Source organism: Onychostoma macrolepis, chromosome 05 (assembly GCF_012432095.1).
Source record: "Onychostoma macrolepis isolate SWU-2019 chromosome 05, ASM1243209v1, whole genome shotgun sequence".
Lineage (NCBI taxonomy): Eukaryota > Metazoa > Chordata > Actinopteri > Cypriniformes > Cyprinidae > Onychostoma > Onychostoma macrolepis.
In genome coordinates, this window is record NC_081159.1 from 17,822,898 (window position 1) to 17,847,428 (window position 24,531).

A 24,531-nucleotide genomic window follows, 5' to 3' on the forward strand; every position below is an offset into this window, starting at 1 on the left:
CAGTGCAACTACATTCAAACAGAAATGATGGGTTACTCCGAGAAAAAAAATGCACAGTCCTTATATTGAGCGATTAAGAAATGCACATCTACTGTTATTCAGAAACCAATATTTACACAACAGATTAAATATACATATTTAAACCAGAAATATGAGAAGAAATCACTTACTGAGTGAAGTGATAGAAACCTTCATGCTGGCCACAGCTGAATATGTGGTGCTGCTTGTGGGTGAGGCATATGTAACTGTCTATGTGATTTCCGCCCTTTGAATTGTTGTGCATAGATAAAACCTCTGTTTAATTTGAGCAATTTTAAAGTATTCAAATTTATATATATATATATATATATATATATATTTATTTTTATTTTTATTTTTTTTACTATCACACACTTACACACACCACGCAAACATATACTGTATGTATGTGTGTGTGTGCGTGTGTGTTTGTGTGTGTGTACAGGTTTATATATCCTGGTGAGGACTTAAACCTGAATACACACAGACTCATGGGGACTCGTGTCACGGTGGGGACCTAAATTGAGGTCCCCATGGGTACAAACCCTTATAAATCATACAGAATGAGTTTTTTTGAGAAAGTAAAAATGCACAAAGTTTCCTGTAAGGGGTAGGTTTAGGTGTAGGGCAATAGAAAATACGGTTTATACAGTATAAAAACCATTACGCTTATGGAGAGTCCCTACAAGGACAGCTGACCAGACTGTGTGTGTGCATATGTATTTCTTAAAGCAAACTGCACAACAAATATATATTTTTTTTAAAATAAAAGGTTTCAATGTTTGTATTGAACACAATGTTTTTTTTGTTTTGTTTTTAAGGATAACCCTATTGTCCTCAACATCCATCTGATTTTGATTTAAATTTGTTTCTTGTTTAGTTTAATTTAATTTAGTTTATTATTATATCTAATACAATGGCGTGAAAAGACAGTAAGGCAAAACTATTACAACATTCTACCTCTAAGGGTTTTAATGTATGAACATGAGGCTGTAAACCTAGTTAATTTGAAGATGGAGAGAGACCGAAGGCTGAATTTGGGTCAGTGGTTTGAGTGGCATACAAGCATATGTGGACCTCAAAGGCCACTCAGCAGATACACAGGCGTCAAATATTTTCCATGTTTCTGTCTGACGCACAAAGAAACCAAATAAAGCAGGCATCAGCAACTGAAAGGGAGAAATGGAACTTTGACACTTTAAAGGTGTCACATTTTTAAATCATTATTTAAATGGTTATTTTAGTCTATGAGATCCATTTGTTTCAGTTAAAGTTTCTTGAAATAAAACAGTTACCCTTTATTTGTGCTGTACTGTATATTGTTAGAAACAGGCTGTTATGCTTAAATTATATGTCTGAACTAGTAATAAGGTTTGACTGGCTTAGTATAATAGCCCTAGCCTATATTATTACCTAATTTGTAAAGAGTGAACTGGATTTATATTTTCCACCTTTCTGCTTAATATGCTGAATAAAATACTTTTAACCACTAACAGTTGATCAATTTATTGGCCATTGTTTTGTGAATAATTAAGTCTGGAATGAAATAGATAACTAATAAAAAACTAAAGTAGGTAATGTAACAGTACTACACTACACTTTCCCCAATATAGCCTATAGAAAACGCATAACATAGCGACCAGCGACATCTAGAGGTGGTTGAAGGAAGTCCACCTTCAGATAATAAGTGTTACATTTTTTCCCCAAATGTATCTGTATGACTTCCGCCACCCATTGTTATGATTTTTATATATGTGTGACCCTGGACCACAAAACCAGTCATAAGTAGCATGGGTATATTTGTAGCAATAGTCAACAATACATTGTATGGGTCAAAATTAGTGATTTTTCTTTTATGCCAAAAATAATTAGGATACTAAGTAAAGATCATGACCCATAAAGATATTTTGTAAATTTCCTACCGTAAATATATCAAAATGCATTGCTAAGGCCTTAATTTTGACAACTTTAAAGTCACCCTCAGATTGCAATTTTAATTTTTTTTTTTCCAGATTTTACCTCTTTAATGCTATTTTTCAGTTATATATATATATATGTGTGTGTGTGTGTGTGTGTGTGTGTGTGTGTTGTTTTATATTTATTGGAAAAGACTTAAATTACTGAGTGCATTACAGGTTTTAGCCTACAGGTTGGACTGTTTCGAGGTTTTGTAAACAAACATGAATTTTTGAATTCTTTCGAAGATGAATTTAAACAATCGAAAGAGCCACCGTGATATTACTCGTATGTCTGTAGTCCATAACAAACTACCAACAGCCAGAAGCAGCACTTAAGTTTATTAGGTTTCCAATCCTCTTATGATGAGACCCGTTGACCGCTCTTGATTGGAAGCCCCGGTATCCGGATATGAGCGTCACTCAATCGGCATCAAGCGCAACACGCAGCCGCTTTGGGAAATGGCCAGACTGTCCAAACTGTCCGACAGACTTTGATGCGAGTGAGATGAACCTGCTGGACACCTGACGAGATGATCCTCCTATAAAACGCGTACAGTAACCTGCACTTCACCGGCCATGTAACTTATAGTGTTGTGAAATAATTATGCAAGAGAACAACCCGGATTTCTTGTACCAGCGGTATTCCAAGGACATAATGACTTCGGCTGTTCCTCGATCGGGATTTGTTGTCTTTTGCGTGGTAAATCCAGTTTTATTCCTCTCGATACGTGACATTTATACTGAGAGACTTAAGCGGCACGTGCTTAGCAAGTTGAACACTACACTGTTGACATGCAAACTTGATTGCTGTTACTGCGCAAACTTGTTGAACTGCTTTGGAACACCAAAATAGCCCCGTTTGTTGATAATTAGCTGACAAGCTATTAAAATATCAGGTGGGGGAAAAAGCTCTTAAAAGAAAAAGTCATGATGTGAACTAGTAGGCTACTATTTAAATGCAATAGCAGCTTCTGAACTAAATAGCAAGCCTTGTTTCCCAAAGAGCTGAACAAGCACACTGCATTCTTGTGGCAAATACAATCTGTTATCAGGTCATCGCAGGATAATCCCTCACTGTTCTTTTCATATCGAGCACAATAATGCATGTTTAAGTCCCTCTGTGGTTCTGAAAGATGCGGTTGTGCATTCAGCAGTAATTCTTACTCAAGATCAGCTGCTGGGTGTCTGGCAGTACCTATATTAAAGGGATAGTTCTCTCAAATTCTGTCAGCCTCAAGTTGTTCCAAACATGTATGAGTTTCTTTCTGCTGTTGAACAAATAAGAAGATATTTTAAGAATGTTTGTAACCAAACAGCTGATGGTAGCCATTGACTTCCATAGTATGGGAAAAAATAAATAAATAAATAAATAAAATGGCATGCTGCAAGTCAGTGCGTACAATCAACTGTGATCTGTCTCTTTAATCACTGAAGTTGAGGATTGTGTCTGGTACAAGGATTCTTAAATCACTGACCAAGTTTATATTCATATCATTTTCTTAGTCTGATCTATATTTTCGTTAAGCATTTATTCTGAAAAAGACATTTACATGATCAACAGCTTTTTGCATATTCATATGATAGGAATAAACAAAGACATGAACATTATTTACCTTACATTTCTGATGAAAGTACCAAAAATGATCACTCATGCCAGTTATTAGGCTGCATTTTATTAATAATGGACAGTAATTTAATTTGTGCATTATTTATCATTCATGTCCATATTTTTTAACCTTACCCAATAAAGTTAGTCATGCAGGTCTGAGGAATGACTGAATTTCCATTTTGGGGGAAACTATCCATATAATTTCATTAAGATAGTAAAATAAAGTTTTAGTCTCTTCCAAAAAATAAAAAAATTCTTTAATGGTATTTCACAAATATCTGTATGTAACATAAAAATGAATAAAAATTGCAGATACAAATGAATACATTTCAGTGGATGTTCTGAATAGGGTATATGCGTGACCCAAAAATCTCATTAATAGTGTGCATGCATGAATGGGAATTAAATCGATTAAATTACTATCCAAATATGACTAAAAAGCAGTATACTATTGGCAGATGTGTCTCCAGTATTTACATCAGTTCATTCCAGTTACACTAATTACAGGCATTCAGGAAAATAATGTTACAGTACATGCATATATTTATCTTCACTTGGAAAATATCCTGAAAAGAAATATTCATTCTAGAAATGCAGATATATACATTCTAGAAATTCAGATATTTCAGTGCATCATACTTGACTGTATTAATGTTCTCTGTTTTGTCCCCCTATTGTGTGTGTGTTTGTGTCTGTGTGTGTGTAGATTTTAGTCCTGACTTGTGCCCTCTATCCTGTTCTGAAGACGCTGTGTGTCCAGATTCACTCTGCTGTCACAGGAAGCTATGTGGCCGGATATCACTCTGTGCTGCTTGTCAACTGTCCCACAGAACAAACCGCTAGAGACATTGGCAGGTATTTTACATGTATACAGTGATACACAAACTCACACAAGTAAATAAACATAGAAGATTAGAAATAAGAATAAGTAAAGTTCATTGTAGCTAATAACATACTTTGCCTTCAGCCAACAGGTGACAAGGGTGTGTAATGTTTACAGCCTGCATGTGACAGTCAGTGACATACAGTACAATAAAGGCCTAAGTATACTTCGTTTTTGTATGCTGGCGTATGCGTACAGTCGCAGTATCAAAGTATACTCCATTTGATGTTGTGCGTGAATGCGGGCAGTCGACACATGCACTCTAGAAGCTTCATCCATGTTCAGTGTCTGCTCTATTTTTCCCCGTTAAGTCATGACTGATAACAAATATTTTTTAACTCTTTTAAACCAAAGCTGAGCTGTCTCATACCCTCACAAGTGCTTGTCAATGTGATCGTCTGTTGCAGTCTCCGCTATTTTGTTGTCGTTGTCCATCTCTTTAGTCTCGTTTTCTACTGTGAAACAACGGCCCGGGACAGTGTTGCCACCATGTGGAAAAACTGATTCAGCAAAATAACTATAGTGCGCATGTGTGGCCTGAGCATACAAAGTACATGTGGTTGCAAAAATGGGGTGGCGTGCATACTGTTCTGATGATGCAATTGACATCACGTGCACTGTACACTGTCCCTCGCGTATGCGTAAAAAGTGAAGTATACTTTGGGCATAAAGATATTCTGTTACATGTAAATATTAGTTTATTTTGAACTGAAGTTGATTTACAATGGCAAAAAAAAAACCCAGGACAGAACCTGAGAACGCAAACCTATTAATTTTTTTTTCCCCCATAAATTTAACAATTTTATTTTTAATTTCCTGCTTCTGAATGTGGGAAGCATCTAGACCACAAACTGTGGAAAAAAACCCCAGATGTGCTTTCTAGTAATAACGTAAGCAAATACTTAACTGTTTATGATTGTTACACACAGTATAGTGGTGTCTTTAACTATTTAGCGATTAACTGGAACTTTTTATCTTAATCATAAAAAAAAGCATTAACAAACAAAGGTTTGACAAAGGAGGCATCTCTTCTTTTATTGGATGCCTGGATGTGTAAGACAAATCTTGTGCACAAAATACCCGCTTGCTTGTTCTTTAAAGGAAATTCCCTTGATCTTTTGATTATATAAGAGGTCATTGTGCTATAAAAACATTTTGTACGTTTCAGAACTCAAAACTTTCTCATTAATCTAAAAACTTGTATTGAAACCAATCTGCCAAAACGTCAAAATGCACCACTTTATGATGTAGTAGTGTGGCTAAACCCCACCTCTTTAGAAGATGATCAACGCCTGCTTCTACAGCACTGCCTGTTTAGACACACCCACTGATTAGCACACGTAGTAGGTAAAGGACAAGAGAGGCAAACACAGCTCTACACAGAAACCAAACGATTAACTTAATGTTTGATTAAAAAATAATGAACTTTATTTTTAATGAAGTGCCAGACTTTGTCAGTAAGAAATTGGTCCTTTGTTCACTTCACTTCATTTTACTGTGTATTTGTTTACAAACAAAGCACAATTCGAAGCAGGATTTTCAGAAAGATTGAAACTAAAAGACGATGGTGTGCTGACTATATTGGAAATGACAGTAATGCCACAACACACAAGTGTGAGTACCTTTTCATTATCCGATCACTATTGTTGTGATAATTAGCTCTGTCCTCAATGACATAAAGAGAACTGGACCTACTGCAGTTCTGTGGACTATACTTGGTTCACATGTAAAACTGTCAAACTCAAAATTTTATGAAATGTTGTACATTTTGGCATGTTTAGTGACAAAACTGCACATAGTTGCAGAAACATATTACTGGAATTGAGTAACACATTTCTTACTGTAAATAGCTTTTCCATTTTGACAGCTTCCTTTAAATGGCCAGCAGCAGGGGGGGGAAACAGTCAACTGCACCTATTTTTCCACTGAAGCACAGTGTTTGTTTTTGTGGATACCATGTGGTTTGTGTCAACAAACAAATAATTGCAATATTAAGAAAAATATCAGATGCAAAGTTTCTAGGTCCCCGCTGGTTGTTTTTATTACCAAAATAATACTGTATGTAGTTATAAAATATAGTTCTCTGCAATATTAAATACTGTTCAGCCTTGTTTCCATGGGATCATAAATTATTAGAGCAAGCAACAAATTTTAATATTTTCTTTAATTGCTATGCTGTCCATGACATTTCACAATAGTTTTTTACAGAACTTGCAAAACCTCACCATGATTCATATAATAGAGCATCTCTACCTGAGCTTCATATTCCCTCTCAGTTGCATTAGGATTCATTTTCCCATTATACTCTAGTTAAAGAGCACTTTACAGTGGTTAAGTCATTAGAGTGCTCTCCAGACTAGTAAGCTTATCAAAGTGCAGTGGTTCTTGAGGTTCAGAACCACACAAGTGTGAGGGTGCATTTGCTTCTTTCTGATCCAGGAGTAATAATTCATACAGTTTTTTTTTTTAAATAAAGCATGAATCGGGAACGTAGGCAAACGATAATGAGATCTTTTGAGAGTGCACTCTTTAGGTCTGGAGTATAATGATATCTTGCCAAGGTCAGAAGAATCCTGCAAACAGTAGGTCTGTTGATTGAGTGAGAAAATATAAAGGGAAGGGAGGATAATCAGCACAGTGTAGTATGGTAAGTAGTACAGTATGAGGTAATGGCAGATGCATCAGGAAAGGGGAGAGGCAGCAGGTACATTTTCAGTTGACTAGGCCATGGAAGAACAACTAAGGGATGAAGCCAAAGTACTGCAAACCAAACAATGAGCTGGAAAACACAAATCAACCATAGTCCACACAATCTAGTCCACATTCCCGAGCCAACCGCCATACCATCTGTAGATAGTTACTGTATCTTTTTATGGAAAATATATCTAGTTTTTGGTTCAAGGGTATAGAATCTTATTTCCGTGACGGAATAAGTAATTATGACTTTTCTCACAGTTCTAACTTTATTTTTTCCTCACAGTTCTGAGATTGTCTCACTATTCAGATGTTTCTCACAATTCTGTGAATTTTGAGATATAAACACAGGATTGCAAGATATACGATCAGAATTCTGACTTTTCTCGCAGTGTGTTTATATTTGGCAATTTTGGCGCTTTTTTCCCCCTTAGAATTTACATCTCATTTTTTCACCATGGAACAAAAAAGAATTGCCAATTTTTTTTTTTTTTTTTTTTTTAATTTATTTATTTTATCCCACAATTCTGACTTTTTCACAAATTGCTATAGTTTATATTTCACTAGTCAGGCTTTTCTTCTCAGTGATATGATTGCAAATGTAATACAATTGCGAGTTAAAGTTTACATCAAGTCAAACTTTTGTAAAGAAGTTGAGTGCACATGCTCAGCGTCATATCCAGAGGTTGTGTTTGGGAAATAGACGTATGAGTGCTGCCAGCATTGCTGCAGTGGTTGAAGGGGTGGGGGGGTCAGCCTGTCAGTGCTCAGACCATATGCCGCACACTGCATCAAATTGGTCTGCATGGCTGTCGTCCCAGAAGGAAGCCTCTTATAAATATGATGCACAAGAAAGCCCGCAAACAGTTTGCTGAAGACAAGCAGACTAAGGACATGGATTACTGGAACCATGTCCTGTGGTCTGATTAGACCAAGATAAACTTATTTGGTTCAGATGGTGTCAAGCGTGTGTGGCGGCAACCAGGTGAGGAGTTCAAAGACAAGTGTGTCTTGCCTACAGTCAAGCATGGTGGTGGGAGTGTCATGGTCTGGGGCTGCATGAGTGCTGCAGGCACTGGGGAGCTACAGTTCATTGAGGGAACCATGAATGCCAACATGTACTGTGACATACTGAAGCAAAGCATGATCCCCTCCCTTCGGAGACTGGGCCGCAGGGCAGTATTCCAACATGATAACGACCCCACAACCTTGCTAAAGAAGCTGAGGGTAAAGGTGATGGACTGGCCAAGCATGTCTCCAGACCTAAATCCTATTGAGCATCTTTGGGGCATCCTCAAATGGAAGGGGGAGGAGCACAAGGTCTCTAACCTCCACCAGCTCCGTGATGTCGTCATGGAGGAGTGGAAGAGGAATCTAGTGGCAGCCTGTGAAAGCTCTGGTGAATTCCATGCCCAAGAGGGTTAAGGCAGTGCTGGAAAATAATGGTGGCCACTAGGGATGTGCCCTACGACTAATTTGACTGTCGTTTAAACTGAAGTTTTGTATCCGACTAGTCTAAAAGCTAGAAACCTCAAAAAAATGGTAAAAGAATAAAAAACTCTGCGTGTATAACAGCCTACACTTGAAATACTTAATCTTTGCATCACACTGTCAAATCCTTCAATGAAATCTGCTAAAAATAGGTCACGTTATAGGTGCCTCATGTTATCATTTAATTTTAGGCGGTCGTTAAACAGAAAATAAGGAAAAGCATACACTCAACATAAACCAGTGCATAGCTTATTTATTCAGATCAGCTGGAGCAATGCAGAAATGGAAAATCAATCAATAGACACCACAGAATTCTTCATTTTCATATAATGTTAGCCAACATATTAAAACAAGTCAAAAACAATAGGAAAGTTTATCAAGGGATAGCATTAAAACGGCTTTTAAAAATGTACTTCATGTTGGCTATATTGTCTAAAAACAAAACAATGCTCGTTTTACTTACTCAGACCATGCACATTTGTGCATGTGAATTTAACATGTTAAAATCCTGCGCTCGGCAGGTACTGAAGTCACAGGCACGCATAGAGATAACTACAAGCAAGCAGAGAGTTTCGAAAAGAGCCTGGAAATCCCGCACCACCACCGAAGTGGGTTTTAGAGGAATAGACAGCGCGGATGGGATCGTGGACTGCAGCGAAGGGTTGTAGTATATGACATTATTGACATTTGCTGGCTTTGGCTAGCCTCCAAGCTAACGCATAAGTGCCTGTGTTGAACATGATTACACATCGCTCCAGTAGAGTTATTGTAAGCCAATTTGACATTACACAGTTTACACAAAACTTTTCAGTTTCCTTCTAATTCAAAATAATCCCTCACCTTGCTGTTTCTTCGCGTGGACATTTCGAGCTCGCCGCAGCTGACATAAAGAAAAGGCATGCGAGGTCTGCGGTAAAAATGTAGTTTCCGCCCAGATATGCTTTTAAAAATATTTATATATTTAAATATTTTGATATTTATTATTTTTCAAAAGTTTTATTTTAGCTTGTTGTTCAAATGTTTTAAATGTAATGTTAAAATTATGGTAATTTTTTCTCTCTCGTGTAATCGGCTATTGATTTCAGTGTCGACTAGCAGGAGCTGTACCGTTTAGTCGACTAGACCCGCACATCCCTAGTGGCCACACAAAATATTGACACTTTGGGCGCAATTTGGACATTTTCACTTAGGGGTGTACTCACTTTTGTGGCCAGCGGTTTAGACATTAATGGCTGTGTGTTGAGTTATTTTGAGGAAACAGCAAATTTACACTGTTATACAAGCTGTACACTCACTACTTTACATTGTAGCAAAGTATCGTTTCTTCAGTGTTGTCACATGAAAAGATATAATAAAATATTTACAATAATGTGAGGGGTGTACTCACTTCTGTGAGATACTGTATATGCTGCGTAGGATCCCGTTCGTCAAATTTAAAGTTGAGTAGATAGTATTTAATTTTTTTAAATGTATTATTTGGTGTATGCTGCATTTCTGATTAATTGAATTTGAAATCCACTGTTAAAACTATATTTTGCCCCTAGGGTATTACACTTGCATTCAAATGAGTTGTGTGTGTGTGTATACATTTGAAAGAGCACAGAGTGCCTTTGACTTGTGGTGCAGTCATATGCAAATACAGAGAGACTAAATTCTCTCTCTCTCTTTCTGTTAGGAGCATCATGGAGAAAAGGCTGGCAGCATGTGTGAATATATTTCCTCTCACTACCACCATGTAAGACCAGCGAGTTTAACCTTTCACCCATTATGAGCTTTGAATCCAAAACACTGCAGCCTGAAGTGTAACTTTAGCAACAACATAAAGATAATGTCCTTAGTCTGGACTGTAGAATTGTGTTGAGTGTTGTGTCAGGTCAGCATGTACAGCTGAACAATCTTAACTATCTTTGAATTTTCTGGAAAATATAAATTTAAAAATTGAGAGAAAACGTTCCAATAAGAATTATATGCATGTATGCATTTACAAAATGTAATTTAACTAAAATATCAATTGTGTGATGATTTCAGGTACTACTGGAAAGGAGAGATACGGGATACCTCAGAAATACTGTTGGTGTGTTGATATTTATTCAAACTTCAGCTTTCCCATTCAAATCAAATGTTCTTATTTTTAAAGATGTTTATAATGCTTTAATGAGAAGTTATAAATTGTCTATGTCTTATTGTATATAATGTCTTATTATGCAGTTATGCTATGTACACTAAATTGATGATTTCCTTAACAGCTTGTGAGGACAAGAACATCTCTGGTGCAGAGACTTGTGACTTATATAAAGTAAGTACATTTCTTATAATTGCTTGCTACATATTCACCCAACATGCACAGGTATTATTAACATTCCTACAGATTTATGCTTAAATGTTTGAATATTTCAGTTCATTATAGACCATTCATAGTATATATATATATATATATATATATAATATACACACACACACAGTGGTGTGAAAAAGTGTTGACCCCCTTCCTGATTTTTAATTTTTTGCATATTTGTCACACTTAAAATATTAAGATCATCAAACAAATTTTAATATTACACAAAGATAATGCAAGTAAATACAAAATGCAGTTTTTAAATGATGATTTCATTTATTAAGGGAAAAAAGGCTGTCCAAACCTACCTGGCCCAACGTGAAAAATGAATTGTCCCCTCCTATTAAATCATGAAAGAACTGTGATTAACCACATTATTTTAGAAAGCTGAGTTAAATTTCATTAGCCAAACCCAGGCCTGATTACTGCCAGACCTGTTGAATCAAGAAATCACTTAAATAGAACCTGTCTGAACCTGTCTGAAAGTGAAGCATGTTTAAAGAGCAACACATCATTCTGCGATCTTAAGAAATTTATAAACAGATGAGAAACTAAATAGTTTACATGTATCAGTCTGGAAAGGGTTATAAAGCCATTTCAAAGAATACTTTGTTTCCTACCTATTTCTATTCTGCTTTTTCGTTGTGGTTTATATTTTTGATTGCACTTACTGGTCATTATAATAACTGCCCCTTTAGCTTAAACTCCTTTCCTGCACTTAAGTGCGAAGTGTTAGTTTCGATTTGAGCCATTGCCCTGCGATTGGCTGGTGGTTGTGCTAATTAAAAGCGGCCACAGCGACTGTAAAAACTATTTAAACTGTTCGGGCACTGTTAGACCCCGGGAGAAGTCGATTAGTCACCAGAAGAGACAGACGGCAGTGTGTAAGTGTTTTAATACTTGTTCTCAGTTCTGTTGTTTAAATTAATTACTTGCTGCTAGGAAAGAATACTTTGTTTCCTACCTATTTCTATTCTGCTTTTTCGTTGTGGTTTATATTTTTGATTGCACATCAAAAGCGTTCAGAAGCGTTCAGCCGTCGTGTTCAGCTTCCTCGTGTGAAGACCGAGGAGTGTAAAGACCTGCGACTTTTTCCTGTGCGACTTTAACTGAGCAACGACACCGAGCTACACACTTAAGTATCTTTTTTCCTTCCTCACACACTCCGCTTTCCTATCCTCTTTCCTTCTACCTCTTATCATGTGTCTCCAAAACATTCCGGTTCTCTCTCAGCCACGCTCTAATATCACACGCAGACGGCAACATAATCCTGCTAACCTACGCCCTATCTCTACATCTTCCACTACACCTCTGGCTTTCTCTGTGGGTCTCTGGAATTGTCAGTCAGCCGTCAACAAAGCTGACTTCATTTCTGCCTTTTCTTTAAAATCCACTCTCAGCATCTTGGGCTTGACTGAGACCTGGATTCGTCCAGAAGACTCAGCAACCCCAGCTGCTCTCTACTAATTTCTCTTTCTCTCACACTTCGCGTCAAGTTGGCCGGGGTGGGGGTTCTGGTCTGCTCGTTTCAAACAATTGGAAATACTCAACCCACTCTACCCTATGCAATTACAACTCATTTGAATCTCATGCCATTACTGTATCAGCTCCGATAAAACTCCAGATTGTGGTAATCTACCGTCCCCCTGGACAAATTCTAGCCACCTTCCTAGAAGAGCTGGACGGGTTGTTGTCCTCTTTCGTGGAGGATGGCACTCCACTCTAGTCTTTGGTGATTTCAACATTCACCTAGACAAGCCTTATGCTACAGACTTCCACTCACTCCTAGCTTCATTTGATCTCAATCGCCTTACCACTACTAGCACGCACAAATCAGGCAACCAACTTGATTTAATTTACACACGCAATTGTACTGCAGATAACATTCTGGTACAACCGCTACATATCTCAGACCATTTCTTCATTACATTTACACTACATTTTGCTACCCGTGTGCCACCAACCCCCCTACTGGTTACTTTTAGATGAAACCTACGCTCCCTTTCTCCTTCCCATCTTTCCTCTGTAGTATCCTCCTCTCTTCCCTCACCTACCCATTTCTCATCTCTGGATGTAAACGCAGCTACTGAAACTTTATGCTCTACCTTAACTTCTTGTCTAGACGACATTTGTCCTCTCTCCTCTAGGTCAGCACGGGCTGCCCCTTCTAACCCCTGGTTATCTGATGTTCTTCGTGAACATCGGACTAAACTCAGAGCGGCAGAGAGAAAATGGCGCAAATCAAACAACCCATCGGACCTGAGTAGGTATCAGTCTCTGCTCTCATCTTTCTCTGCTGATGTCCACACTGCCAAATCCTCACATTTCCACAACAAGATCAACAGCGCTCCAGACATGCGTAATCTCTTCAGAACATTTAACTCTCTCCTCTGTCCCCCTCCACCACCTCCCACCACTTCTATTACAGCTGATGACTTTGCAACTTTTTTTACAGACAAAACTAGATCGATCAGTGATCAGTTCTCACCTCCATGCACACAGGACCCCCAACCAACCACATCCACTGCTAAAACTCCCATCTTCTCCTTCTGTCCCCTGACAGAGGCTGAAGTATCCAAACTTCTCCTCTCCAACCATCCTACAACATGTCCTCTTGACCCAATCCCCTCGCACCTTCAGCAAGCAATCTCTCCCACGCTCTTACCGGCACTCACACACATCATCAACACATCCCTCCTCACAGGCATCTTCCCCACTGCGTTCAAGCAGGCTCGGGTATCCCCACTGCTCAAAAAACCTACATTAAACACTTCTCTTATAGAAAACTATAGACCTGTCTCTCTCCTTCCGTTCATAGGGAAATCACTTGAACGTGTTGTCTTCAACCAGGTCTCATTGTTTCTTTCACAGAACAAACTGGACGCTAAACAGTCCTGCGAATTGCAAAAGCCCATTCCAAATCATCAGTCTGCTGGATCTATCTGCCGCGTTTGACACTGTCAATCATCAGATACTCCTCTCCACCCTCTCATCACTGGGCATCGCTGGAATTCCACTTCGCTGGTTTGAATCCTATCTCACTGGTAGGTCTTTCAGGGTGGCCTGGGGAGGGGAGGTATCCAAAGCACATACATTGGTCACTGGGGTTCCTCAGGGATCGGTTCTTGGACCCCTCCTCTTCTCCACATACACTACATCACTGGGTCCCATCATACAGGCACATGGATTCTCCTACCACTGCTATGCTGATGACACACAGCTCTATCTCTCCTTTCAACCAGATGATCCAACGGTAGCTGCAAGGATCTCAGGTTGCCTGGCGGACATCTCGGCATGGATGAAAGAACATCACCTTCAGCTCAACCTGGCAAAGACTGAGCTTCTTGTCTTTCCGCCGCTCCAACTCTACAGCATGACATCACGATCCAGTTAGGTTCATCAACAATTACCCCATCAACTTCGGTCAGAAATCTTGGTGTAATCTTTGATGACCAGCTGACCTTCAAAGACCACATTGCAAAGACTGCTCGATCTTGCAGGTTTGCACTACACAACATCAGAAAGATCAGGCCCTTTCTGACGGAGCATGCTGCACAACTCCTTGTCCAGGCCCTTGTCATTTCTAGGCTGGACTACTGCAATGCTCTTCTGGCTGGACTTCCATCAAACACAGTCAAACCCCTACAAATGATTCAGAATGTGGCGGCACGACTGGTCTTCAAGGAACCCAAAAGAGCCCATGTCACACCTCTCTTTATCTCATTGCATTGGCTACCAATCGCAGCTCGCATCAAGTTCAAGACACTGATGCTTGCTTATAGAACAACCACAGGCTCAGCACCCGCCTACATGCACTCACTATTAAGAATCTACATCCCCTCCAGAAGTCTGAGATCTGCTAGTGAGCGACGCCTCGTGGGACCATCACAAAGAGGCTCAAAATCACTCTCCAGAACATTCTCGTTCACCATTCCTGGCTGGTGGAATGATCTTCCCACCCATATTCGGAGTACTGGATCCTTGTCAATCTTCAAGCAACAGCTGAAAACTCATCTCTTTCGACACTACTTGACTTCACCCTACACATAAAAAAAATAAATAAATAAAACTCTTTCTCCTTATTTATTCTTTCCCTTGCTAGCTTGTACTTATTTAAACAATGCCTGAGACTTGGTGTTGCAAGCACTTCGTTTGTCGGATTGCCTCTTCAAGATGACTCGCTTTATGTATTCCCCAATTGTAAGTCGCTTTGGATAAAAGCGTCTGCAAAATGACTAAATATAAATGTAAATATAAATATCTTGATTATCCCCAAGACTTTTGGGCAAACATTCTGTGGACTGATGCAACAAAAGTTGAACTTTTTGGAAGGTGCGTGTCCCGTTACATCTGGCGTAAAACCAACACAGCGTTTCATAAAAAGAACATCATACCAACAGTCAAACATGGTGGTGGTAGTGTGATGGTCTGAGACTGCTTTGCAGCTTCAGAACCTGGATGACTCGCCATAATTGATGGAACCATGAATTCTGCACTCTATCAGAAAATCCTGAAGGAGAATGTCCGGCCATCAGTTTGTGACCTCAAGCTCAAGTGCACTTGGGTTATGCAGCAGGATAATGATTCCAAACACAGCAGCAAGTCCACCTCTGAATGTCTCAAGAAAAACAAAATTAAGGTTTTGGAGTGGCCAAATCAAAGTCTGGACTTAAATCCAATTGAAATGCTGTGGCATGACCTTAAACAGTCCATTCATGCTCGAAAACCCTCCAATGTGGCTGAATTAAAACAATTCTGCAAAGAAGAGTGGGCCAAAATTCCTCCACAGCGATGTGAAAGACTCATTGCCAGTTATCGCAAATGCTTGATTGCAGTTGTTGCTGCTAAGGGTGGCACAACCAGTTATTAGGTTTAGGGGGCAAGCATTTTTTCACACAGGGCCATGTGGGTTTGGATTTTGTTTTCCCTTCATAATAAAAAACTTCATTTAAAAACTGCATGTTATGTTTACTTGTTATCTTTGATTAATATTTAAATTTGTTTGATCTGAAACATTAAAGTGTGACAAACATGCAAAAAAAAAAAAAAAATCAGGAAGGGGGCCAACACTTTTTCACACCACTGTGTGTGTGTGTGTGTGTGTGTGTGTTTGTGTGTGTGTATATATATATGTATGTTTTTTTTAAGTGTAATTTATTTCAGTGATGCAAAACAGAATTTATCAACCTTTACGTCAGTCTTCAGTGTCTCACATAATCCTTCAGAAATCATTCCAATATGTTGATTTATTATCAATGCTGTTCTTTTTAGCTTTCTATTCATCAAAGAAAATGTCACCGGTTTCAAAAAATATTAAGCAGCAAAACAGTTTCCAACACTGGTAATAAATCAATATATTAGAATGATTTCTGAAGGATCATATGACTCTGAAAAATGGAGTAACAGCTGACGAAAATTCTGATTTGCATCAATTAAATTATATTTTAAAGTATATTAATTATGTATCACACATGTAACCTATATATAACCTCTGACACGGAGAAGAGTGAAAACTGCTCACATGACTGCTACCGAACATCTGAACATAACGAAACAAATGCACATTGACAGATGATCTTCCATCTGTTCTGCAAAATATAAACAAATGTTTATTGTGAAAATAGGCATTCCTCTTGGAACAGGTCGCATGCCACTGCGCAAAGCTAACGCAGGTTTGGCGGGTGTTCATGTCATACTCTGTGACAGCTTATTTAAAGGTCCCATGGCATGAAAATTTCACTTTATGAGGTTTTTTAACATTAATATGAGTTCCCCTAGCCTGCCTATGGTCCCCCAGTGGCTAGAAATGGTGATAGGTGTAAACCGAGCCCTGTGTATCCTGCTTCACCTTTGAGAAAATGAAAGCTCAGATGGCCCAATCTGGAATCTTCCCTTTATGTCGTCATACGGGGAAAGGTTACCTCCCCTTTCTCTGCTTTGCCTGCCCATGAGAAAATGAGCTACTACCGTGCGAGGCGAGCACAATATTGTTTTTTTCCTCGAGAGACATCATGGCTTGCAAACGAGCGAAGCATGGCAGTTGCTCAGTGTTTGGATGTACAAATGAACACCGAAGTATTTTTTTAGTTCCTTCATCCGAGCCTATGGCTAGCATTAGCTACATGATAATAACTGTAACAGCATACATAAACAACTAAAGTATCGTATCCAGACACAATATTTTAAACTAACCATTTGGAAACATCCTGCTGTAGCCGCTGAGTTGCAACTTCTTCATCCGGTGCTTCTCCATCCAGATCAGATTCTGGGTCAAACTGAAAAGCTTGAATGACTGCGTGTCTACGAGCCATTGCGATACATCCACTGTCAACATTAGCGCATGGTAGCGCAAGCTGGTTAAGGCCACCCACCCACCCTCCACCTTGCCCCTCCTCGCCCCTCCTCATTGGCATTTAAAGCTACAGACACAGAAATGGCACGTCCTAAGGAAAGCTCATTGTGGGACTGGCTCGTAGTGGCTGAAATTCTGCACCAAGGTTGAATTTCGGGAAACAGACTTCAGATAGAGTACTAGGGACCACTTAGCCCTATATAAAAGCATCCAAAAAGCAGCATGTCATGGGACCTTTAATGTATAAATTATACATTGTATTTAATGTATAAGGTACATGTACAACAAACTGGTAATGTCATAGTGGTATCGTGTACCGTAATTGAATATAGCCTATCTATACCTGTGGAACCGTTGATAGCACATGCGGTGTTCATCTAATAAAGATCTTCACAGCTAGCAAACAATAGCCTTTGCAGATTTGCTTTCAATTGACTAGGTCCAAAGTCACGTCTTCAACGCTCTTTCTGTTACAACTCTTGAGTGAGAACTGCTTCAGACGACTCGGCGTGTGCGGCAGGGAACTGAACGAATCATTCAAACTGATTAGCGAACCAATTCACTGGTTTGCCAAATAGTTTGATCAAGCCTTTGAACAGAATTGACTCAAAAGAATGAATCATTCAAAAGTAGACGGCGGGTTTGGAATAAATTGAAGCATTTTTAACTTGTATTGCATTAAGATAAAGTAACGAGAGGAGTGTCGCCCACAGTAACGAAGTAAAAGTACAGTTTTTTTAACTAAAAATGTACTTGAGTAAGAGTAAAAGTACCCATCTTTAAATATACTCCTAAAAGTATGTTACCCCAAAAAATTACTCAAGTAAATGTAACTCTTTACTACCCACCTCTGGATGTTGTATAAGACTTTCTTGACTGGTATAATAGTTTTCATGACAACAAAGCATTCCAGTCTGTAGAAAATTGTGTGGATCTAACAAAATGCTCCCTTTGTGGTACCTGTAACCAGGTCAAAAGGTATGTACCACTTAACTCTCATACTTTGAGTGACACATTTTCTTTCTTTTACTTCCTGGATTGTCTCACCCTGGCTGCATTTATTTGAACAAAAATGCAGTTAAAAGAGGAATATTGTGAAATATTAATATACAGAGATATACAGAGAATAGAAGGTTCAAAAACAGCATTTATTTGAGAAAAAAAAGCAAAATAAAAGTATTGTCTTTTTAAAAAATCCTACTGACCCCATACTTTTGAATGATAGCTTACATTCCAGAACAGTATAGGTGTTTCATTTGTTTTTATTTCCTTGTTATAATGTTCAAATCCATTATTTTAATTGGGACTTATTTGTGTTCCCTCAGAGCTGTGCATCCATATGACATTCCAGAAATCATCAGTTTTCCTATTGACGATGGAAGTCAGCATTACTTGAAGTGGATGGAAGATGCCGTCACTGATATTTGACGCATCATTCTGCAATCCAGCGGAAAAGCTCTTGTTGGAAGCTTACTATACAGAAACATTGAGGGATATGGGAACATGAGCACAAATTCTCAGGTTAATGGGAACCCTGGCCCACACAATGAGTGTCTGTTAATATAAAGATCAGTGTATAATTTTACGGGGTGGAAACGGATTTGTCTGATGTGTTTTTACCAGTACTATTACTTTTATGCATTTAGCAGATGCTTTTATCCAAATAACCTACAATAGAAGAACAAAGGCAATTTGTCACAGAGCCAACAATATTTATAGTATGCCAGGGTTATTAGACAGCTTGATTTGGAAGCAAGCAAGCAAAGCAGAGGAGAAATGCAGAGAAAAAAAATATTTATTTTATTTTTTAAAGCTAAAAAAATTTAAAAAATAAAACATGAAAGGCATTTTAAAGGCTTTATCATTTTCAAGATGCCTTTCATACTTAACTGGATGAGACTGTTATTGTGGTCCGTTTCAGTGACCCGAGGCATTGTGCCTATAAACTGTTACACTACATACTGAAGAGCCTCTGTTCGAGCATATTTATTTATTGACCGTTTTGTCATGAATCACTTTATTATGACGAGTATAACTTAAAGCTAATATGAATTTATTTAATTGTTAAAATATGCTCATTTCTACAACTTATTTCTCATGGTTGGTTAAGTGTCATTGTGGTGTTTGAGCAGAATTTGAGTGCTTGTTTTTAGTTTTTTTTTTTCCTCCAAATAATGCATTCATTTCAAAATAAATAAATGTGATCTCTTCAACTTTGACTTCAACAACAACAACAATTTTTATTATTAAATGTGGTACAATATATGACACATTAAGTTCATTATTTTGTAATATTGCAATAGAATGTAAATTTTAATGTTCTTGACACTGCATAAGAGCAAACAAAACCTAAAATCTAAAAGGTCAGTTGCTATGTTTAAATATCATATTAGGCTCCAGGGGCCTGTACCTTGATGGTAGATGAACAAATTCAGAATTACAGGGTTAATTTCGAGTTGACAAAACCAAACCACTCCAGTCCGGCTTTGTTGGTACCATGATGCTGATCAGCAACTTTCTTTGTCAACTCAGGCTTTAATCCTGACTTTGTGGAGCATGTGCACATGAATGTGTGACATCACTGGCAAACAGCCAATCACAAGCCTTGGTTAAAGGTTAAGAGATTGAAGAATATGATGAATTTAAATGCATTTACAATGACAAAAGTACTTGTTCATGAAAGAAGACAAATAAAAGAAATTATCTTGTTTTATCAGTGCATCCACAAGTGAAACTTGTTATTTTATATAGTTGGAAATATACAGCGATAGAGACTCGAACATGTAAGGTCACATAGTCATTTTTAAAGCTTTATCTATTGATTCTACAGCTTATTTATATATTTAAACTGTATATATTAACATTCATTTCAAATAAATGATTTATAATAACTGTTAAATTAAAATTGCTTGTGTTTAATGGATTAATAATTATATAAATCTTATAAAATAACTAAATTTTTGGTTTTGACCAGACAATTTTTTTTTAGTACTGGTGACCTTTAATTTGGAGCAAGAGAAACTGGGGGAGTGACTTTTTTGTGTCAGACATATCACTATGCTCACATCTGATTGGTCCAATTTCAGTTTGAGATCTCTAACTCAGAACATAACCTGCCCCGGAGCAGGGGCCTGTACCATGAAGCCGGTTTAGTTGGCTAGCCAGGTAAGTTTCAGTTTAGTTTGCGCCAACTCTTGGTTTTGGGTACCATGAAAATGGTTTGACTTTTAGCAATGTTCATCGCCATAGTAACTTATGCTCCACAGCTAACCTGCGGGCAGGTTATGTTCTGGTTTAGAAATCTCAAACCAAAATTTGACCAATCTTCAAGCAAAGTGACACGTCTCTGATGCAATAAAGCCACTCCTCCAGTTTCTCTTACTCCAAATTAAAGGACACTACGTAGTAAAACATTGTTAAAGATAAAATCATCAGATTTTTAGAGCTGATTATTTTTTATAATTATTTTATATTATTTATATAATTATTGTACCCTTAATCCATTACACAAGCCATCTTAGTTTAATAGTAATTAAGCTTTTATTTAAAATCATGTAAACTTATAGATAATATAGATAATGTGCAATATAAATAAGTTTTAGAATCAATAGCTTTAAACATGACTACATGAGCTTAGATTTTTAAGTGTTTTATACCTATAAATATTATCAACTCTATAAACCAACTTTTACTTGCACTTATATGGTAAGATGTTTTCTTTAAGTTTTCCTCTTTCATGGATAGATCGTTTCATGATCGTGCAGTGTAAATGTGTTTAAATTCTTCATATTGTTCAATCTTTTAATCTTAGCACTGACTCTCCCACAAGAAGTGAATCACAGTTTCAAGGCATGTGATTGGCTGCTAATTACTGATGTCACACTTTCTTGTGCACGCGCTCCATTAACTCAGGATCAAGTCTGAGTTGACAGAGCTTCATGGTACCAACAAAGTCAGACTGGACTGGTTTGGTTTTGTCAACTCAAAACTAATCCTGTAACCCTGAGTTTGTTTAGCCACCATCATGGTACAGGCCCAAGAAGGAGTATTGAGGCTTACACACACACCTAAACAAAAACAACAATGTAAGGAAGTTTAAGTATTTAGCTCTGGGAGCAATTGTAATATGTCAACACATTTGTTGTAAATATCTCATTTAAAAAAAAAAAACCTTCACTGAGATTTTTAGCTGTTGCTAAAACCCTTTCAAGCCTCTTAATTAAACAGGTCTTAAATGGATTATAAATATTATAGTTGTCCATACATTAGCACATGGGTGTGATAAACATCAGACAAGATAAAAAGGGATCTTACAGTAGATTCTGTAAATGTTATTCAAAAAATGTAAATATTAACATGCTTTCTAAATATATCAGATTTAATTGTCTGGCCCGTGTGCATCTTACAAAACAGACACATCTTTTTTACATCTACACAAAAGTATATGTTGTCCAGTTGGTTTAGCAGTCATGAGCAAATCTGAATCTTTCTGTTCCCTCAAATAATTTAACACTCAGAATTGTCAAATTTTCACTGTGTGTAGCTGAATGAGAAATTTAGTTTTGTTGAATAGGTTTATGTCCGCACTCGTCTGGCTTTTGAAATGGTGTTTCCAGAACTGTTAAAACACAATAGAAGTGCAGATGTGAGGAAGTGCTTTTGTGTGTTGGGATTTGCTGAAATCCAGTCACGATGAAGTCATTAATCTGACCACTCATCTAGTAACCTACAATGACATACTGATTTTAAAGTACAGCAGCTTCTTTTTTTAATAAGATGTATGCAGTATGTTTCATAAATGTCATTAAATTCAGCACATATTACTCCTGTTTTAAAAGAACTTCATGTTTGTAATATCAAGGATAGATATCGACATAGCTTTTAAAGCTCCTTATGTCCGTCTAACATTTTACGTTTTAATATTGCTTGATTGTCAAACCATTCATCAAAGACAACATCCATTACAGTACTGCTCAAACATTTGCTGACAGAGAGTATCTCTATACAAGGTCACTCGTTTTTTATACATACTTGACTTGAAGATCAACATTACCATATTTTAGCACCAGCTAAATCCATAAAATGTGAGGCTATGTAGCAGGCCGACATGGCACAAATAGCTGGTAATTTAACTTCATTATTTACCCGTACGTAAACACTAAACATGATTTAATCATTGAGGGGTTGTTCCGATTCCAATATCGGAAATTCCACCGATACCACAAAAAATTCTGGCATTGGTATCTACTTGAACCCATGTACCGATCCGATACCATTTTCTTAACCCTACATCGCCCCTCAAGTAGGGTTTACGTTTAAGGTCCTTGGGGTCAGATAGACCCCAAATTTTTACAGAGCGATTGCATAAGGAAATATAAATTTTTTATATGACAAACTATATATCATTTTTTTTATTTACTTCACAACTATACATTTATGCTGCGTTTTTGTGGATATTTGATAGTTTTTTTACCTATTTACTGCACAATTATTCAACTACGCCATAAATTGGCTTATGAAAATTAGTTTTTTATTGAAAAATCACTTAAATTATAACCTAAATTAAAAATAAATGGTTTCTAGATATTGGCCCATGTGTTAGGGATAGAATACTGCCATCTGCAGGTTAGAATAAAAACTTTAGGAATTACAGTTAAAGAAAGAAAGTGCAATGACCACATATATCCAGCAGAGGTCCATAGGGACTCATTCATTTTCAGTTCGGTTTCAAGTCAATTTTTCTTCATGTTTCAGCTTCTCCTTGCAACTTTATGATATATATTTTGTGAAAATATATTTAAAAATTCTAAAATATATTTAAAAAATCCATATTTTTATCAAAGGTTAGAATTTGTTGTTATTGTCTGGTGTCTTTTGAATGGTCTGCTTTTGCAAATTATGTTACATAAATTTGCAGAAATGTCTCTCTCTCTCTCTGTGTGTGTGTGTGTGTGTGTGTGTGTGTGTGTGTGTGTCACATTGTTATGCATTTATGTTCTGTGCATTTTATTTGCCAAAATCTAAAAAATGCACTGGACACCTATGTCACACCTGTGTGTGTGTGTGTGTGTGTGTGTGTGTGTGTGTGTGTGTGTGAGAGAGAGTGAATGAACATGCTTGTTCCATGTTGCATTTGTGCTCTAGTACCAGTCCTTCATTTATGAGTGGACATTTTCAGATTTATGCCAAATTTGTTGATTTTATATGCCAATTTCTATAAAAATGCACTCTATTGCAGTCACACACACGTGTGTGTTTGTGTGTGTGTGTGTGTGTGTGTGTGTGTGTGTGTGTGTGTGCGTATGAGATAGAATGTTCGTTCCAATTTGCATTTGTGCTCTAGATCCAGGCCTTTATAAAAATGTAAAACTTTTCAGATTTATACTGGGTTTACTACTTTTTTTTGACAAATGAAACAAAAAAAAAATGGTAAACGGTAATTTTTTTTTTACACACCTTTAGAACAACCAAATCAAGTCCAGTTTTTTTGTGTGTGTTTAGATAGATTATTTAGAAAAAGTCACAGAGTCTCATGCCCCTGAGATGAAGGGAACATTTTTAAAAAATAAAGGAAAATTCCATTGGGGTCAGAAAGACCCCAAGGACCGATTAAGGGTTAAACAAGACCTATAGTTATGCGCACTAGCTTAACGCTGCAAATCGGAAATCAATTCTTCTTCTAGCGAAGAAGTACAAACGTGCTAGCACATTGCCAGTAAATCACTTGCATATCCGACTAAATCTTCACCCTGGGCGACTAAATAATGTCTAATATTAGCCACTGGCTAATAAATAATCAGATTTTACTCGCCAGTGAGTGAGTTGGAGGCTATGATATATTGCACAGATATATAGTCACTCGCCGAACTCTGACTGAGCGCTTCAGAGTTTCACTCTCCATCAAGCGATCTATTTTTCAGATCATCTGAATGGATGCGCACGACTCGCCGTCGCTTTGCTTTTTTCTCACATGCAGAGAGAGAGGGAGTCTTACATGTAGTGCTTCAATTTCCGAGTGGTATGTAAACGATATTCTTTGTTGTATTTTCCTGTCAAAATAACTAAGTTCCTTTGGAATTCTTCAGTTTTTAAGAACAGCCGGGTTCTCCGGTAGTAGGCGGAGCTAATGCGCAAACGACAATCTCATTGGCTGGTGCTCACCCATTATCGTCCCTGTTTTGATTTCAGCAA

At 37.6% G+C, this 24,531-nt stretch overlaps 1 protein-coding gene across 6 annotated transcripts; it reads left to right on the plus strand.

The window, feature by feature from the left end:
* Positions 1-2,274: 2,274 nt before the first annotated feature.
* zgc:63972 (protein CutA homolog) lies at positions 2,275-19,985 on the plus strand. Of its 6 annotated transcripts, none has more exons than XR_009271577.1 (8): positions 2,275-2,676; positions 4,292-4,440; positions 4,553-4,568; positions 10,329-10,388; positions 10,682-10,727; positions 10,900-10,949; positions 13,136-13,251; positions 13,860-13,999. XR_009271577.1 is itself a non-coding variant. In XM_058777719.1 (8 exons), the coding sequence occupies exons 1-8, from the start codon at positions 2,581-2,583 to the stop codon at positions 14,380-14,382; spliced, it is 846 nt and encodes a 281-aa protein (XP_058633702.1). In that variant the 5' UTR covers positions 2,275-2,580; the 3' UTR covers positions 14,383-15,941. The 6 variants fall into 6 exon arrangements, 4 of the variants coding, with proteins under 4 accessions (XP_058633702.1, XP_058633703.1, XP_058633704.1 ...); XR_009271578.1 differs by having other exon boundaries at positions 13,136-13,255; positions 13,860-13,973; XM_058777719.1 differs by lacking the exon at positions 4,553-4,568 and adding an exon at positions 14,231-15,941 and having other exon boundaries at positions 13,136-13,255; positions 13,860-14,032.
* The last annotated feature ends 4,546 nt before the right edge of the window (positions 19,986-24,531 follow it).

Coding starts and splice junctions, on each gene's coding strand:
- zgc:63972 (XM_058777719.1), top strand. CDS start 2,581: ATGCAAGAGAACAACCCGGATTTCTTGTACCAGCGGTATTCCAAGGAC. Junction 2,677..4,291: donor GATTTGTTGTCTTTTGCGTG/GTAAATCCAGTT, acceptor GTGTGTGTGTAG/ATTTTAGTCCTGACTTGTGC. Junction 4,441..10,328: donor ACCGCTAGAGACATTGGCAG/GTATTTTACATG, acceptor TCTTTCTGTTAG/GAGCATCATGGAGAAAAGGC.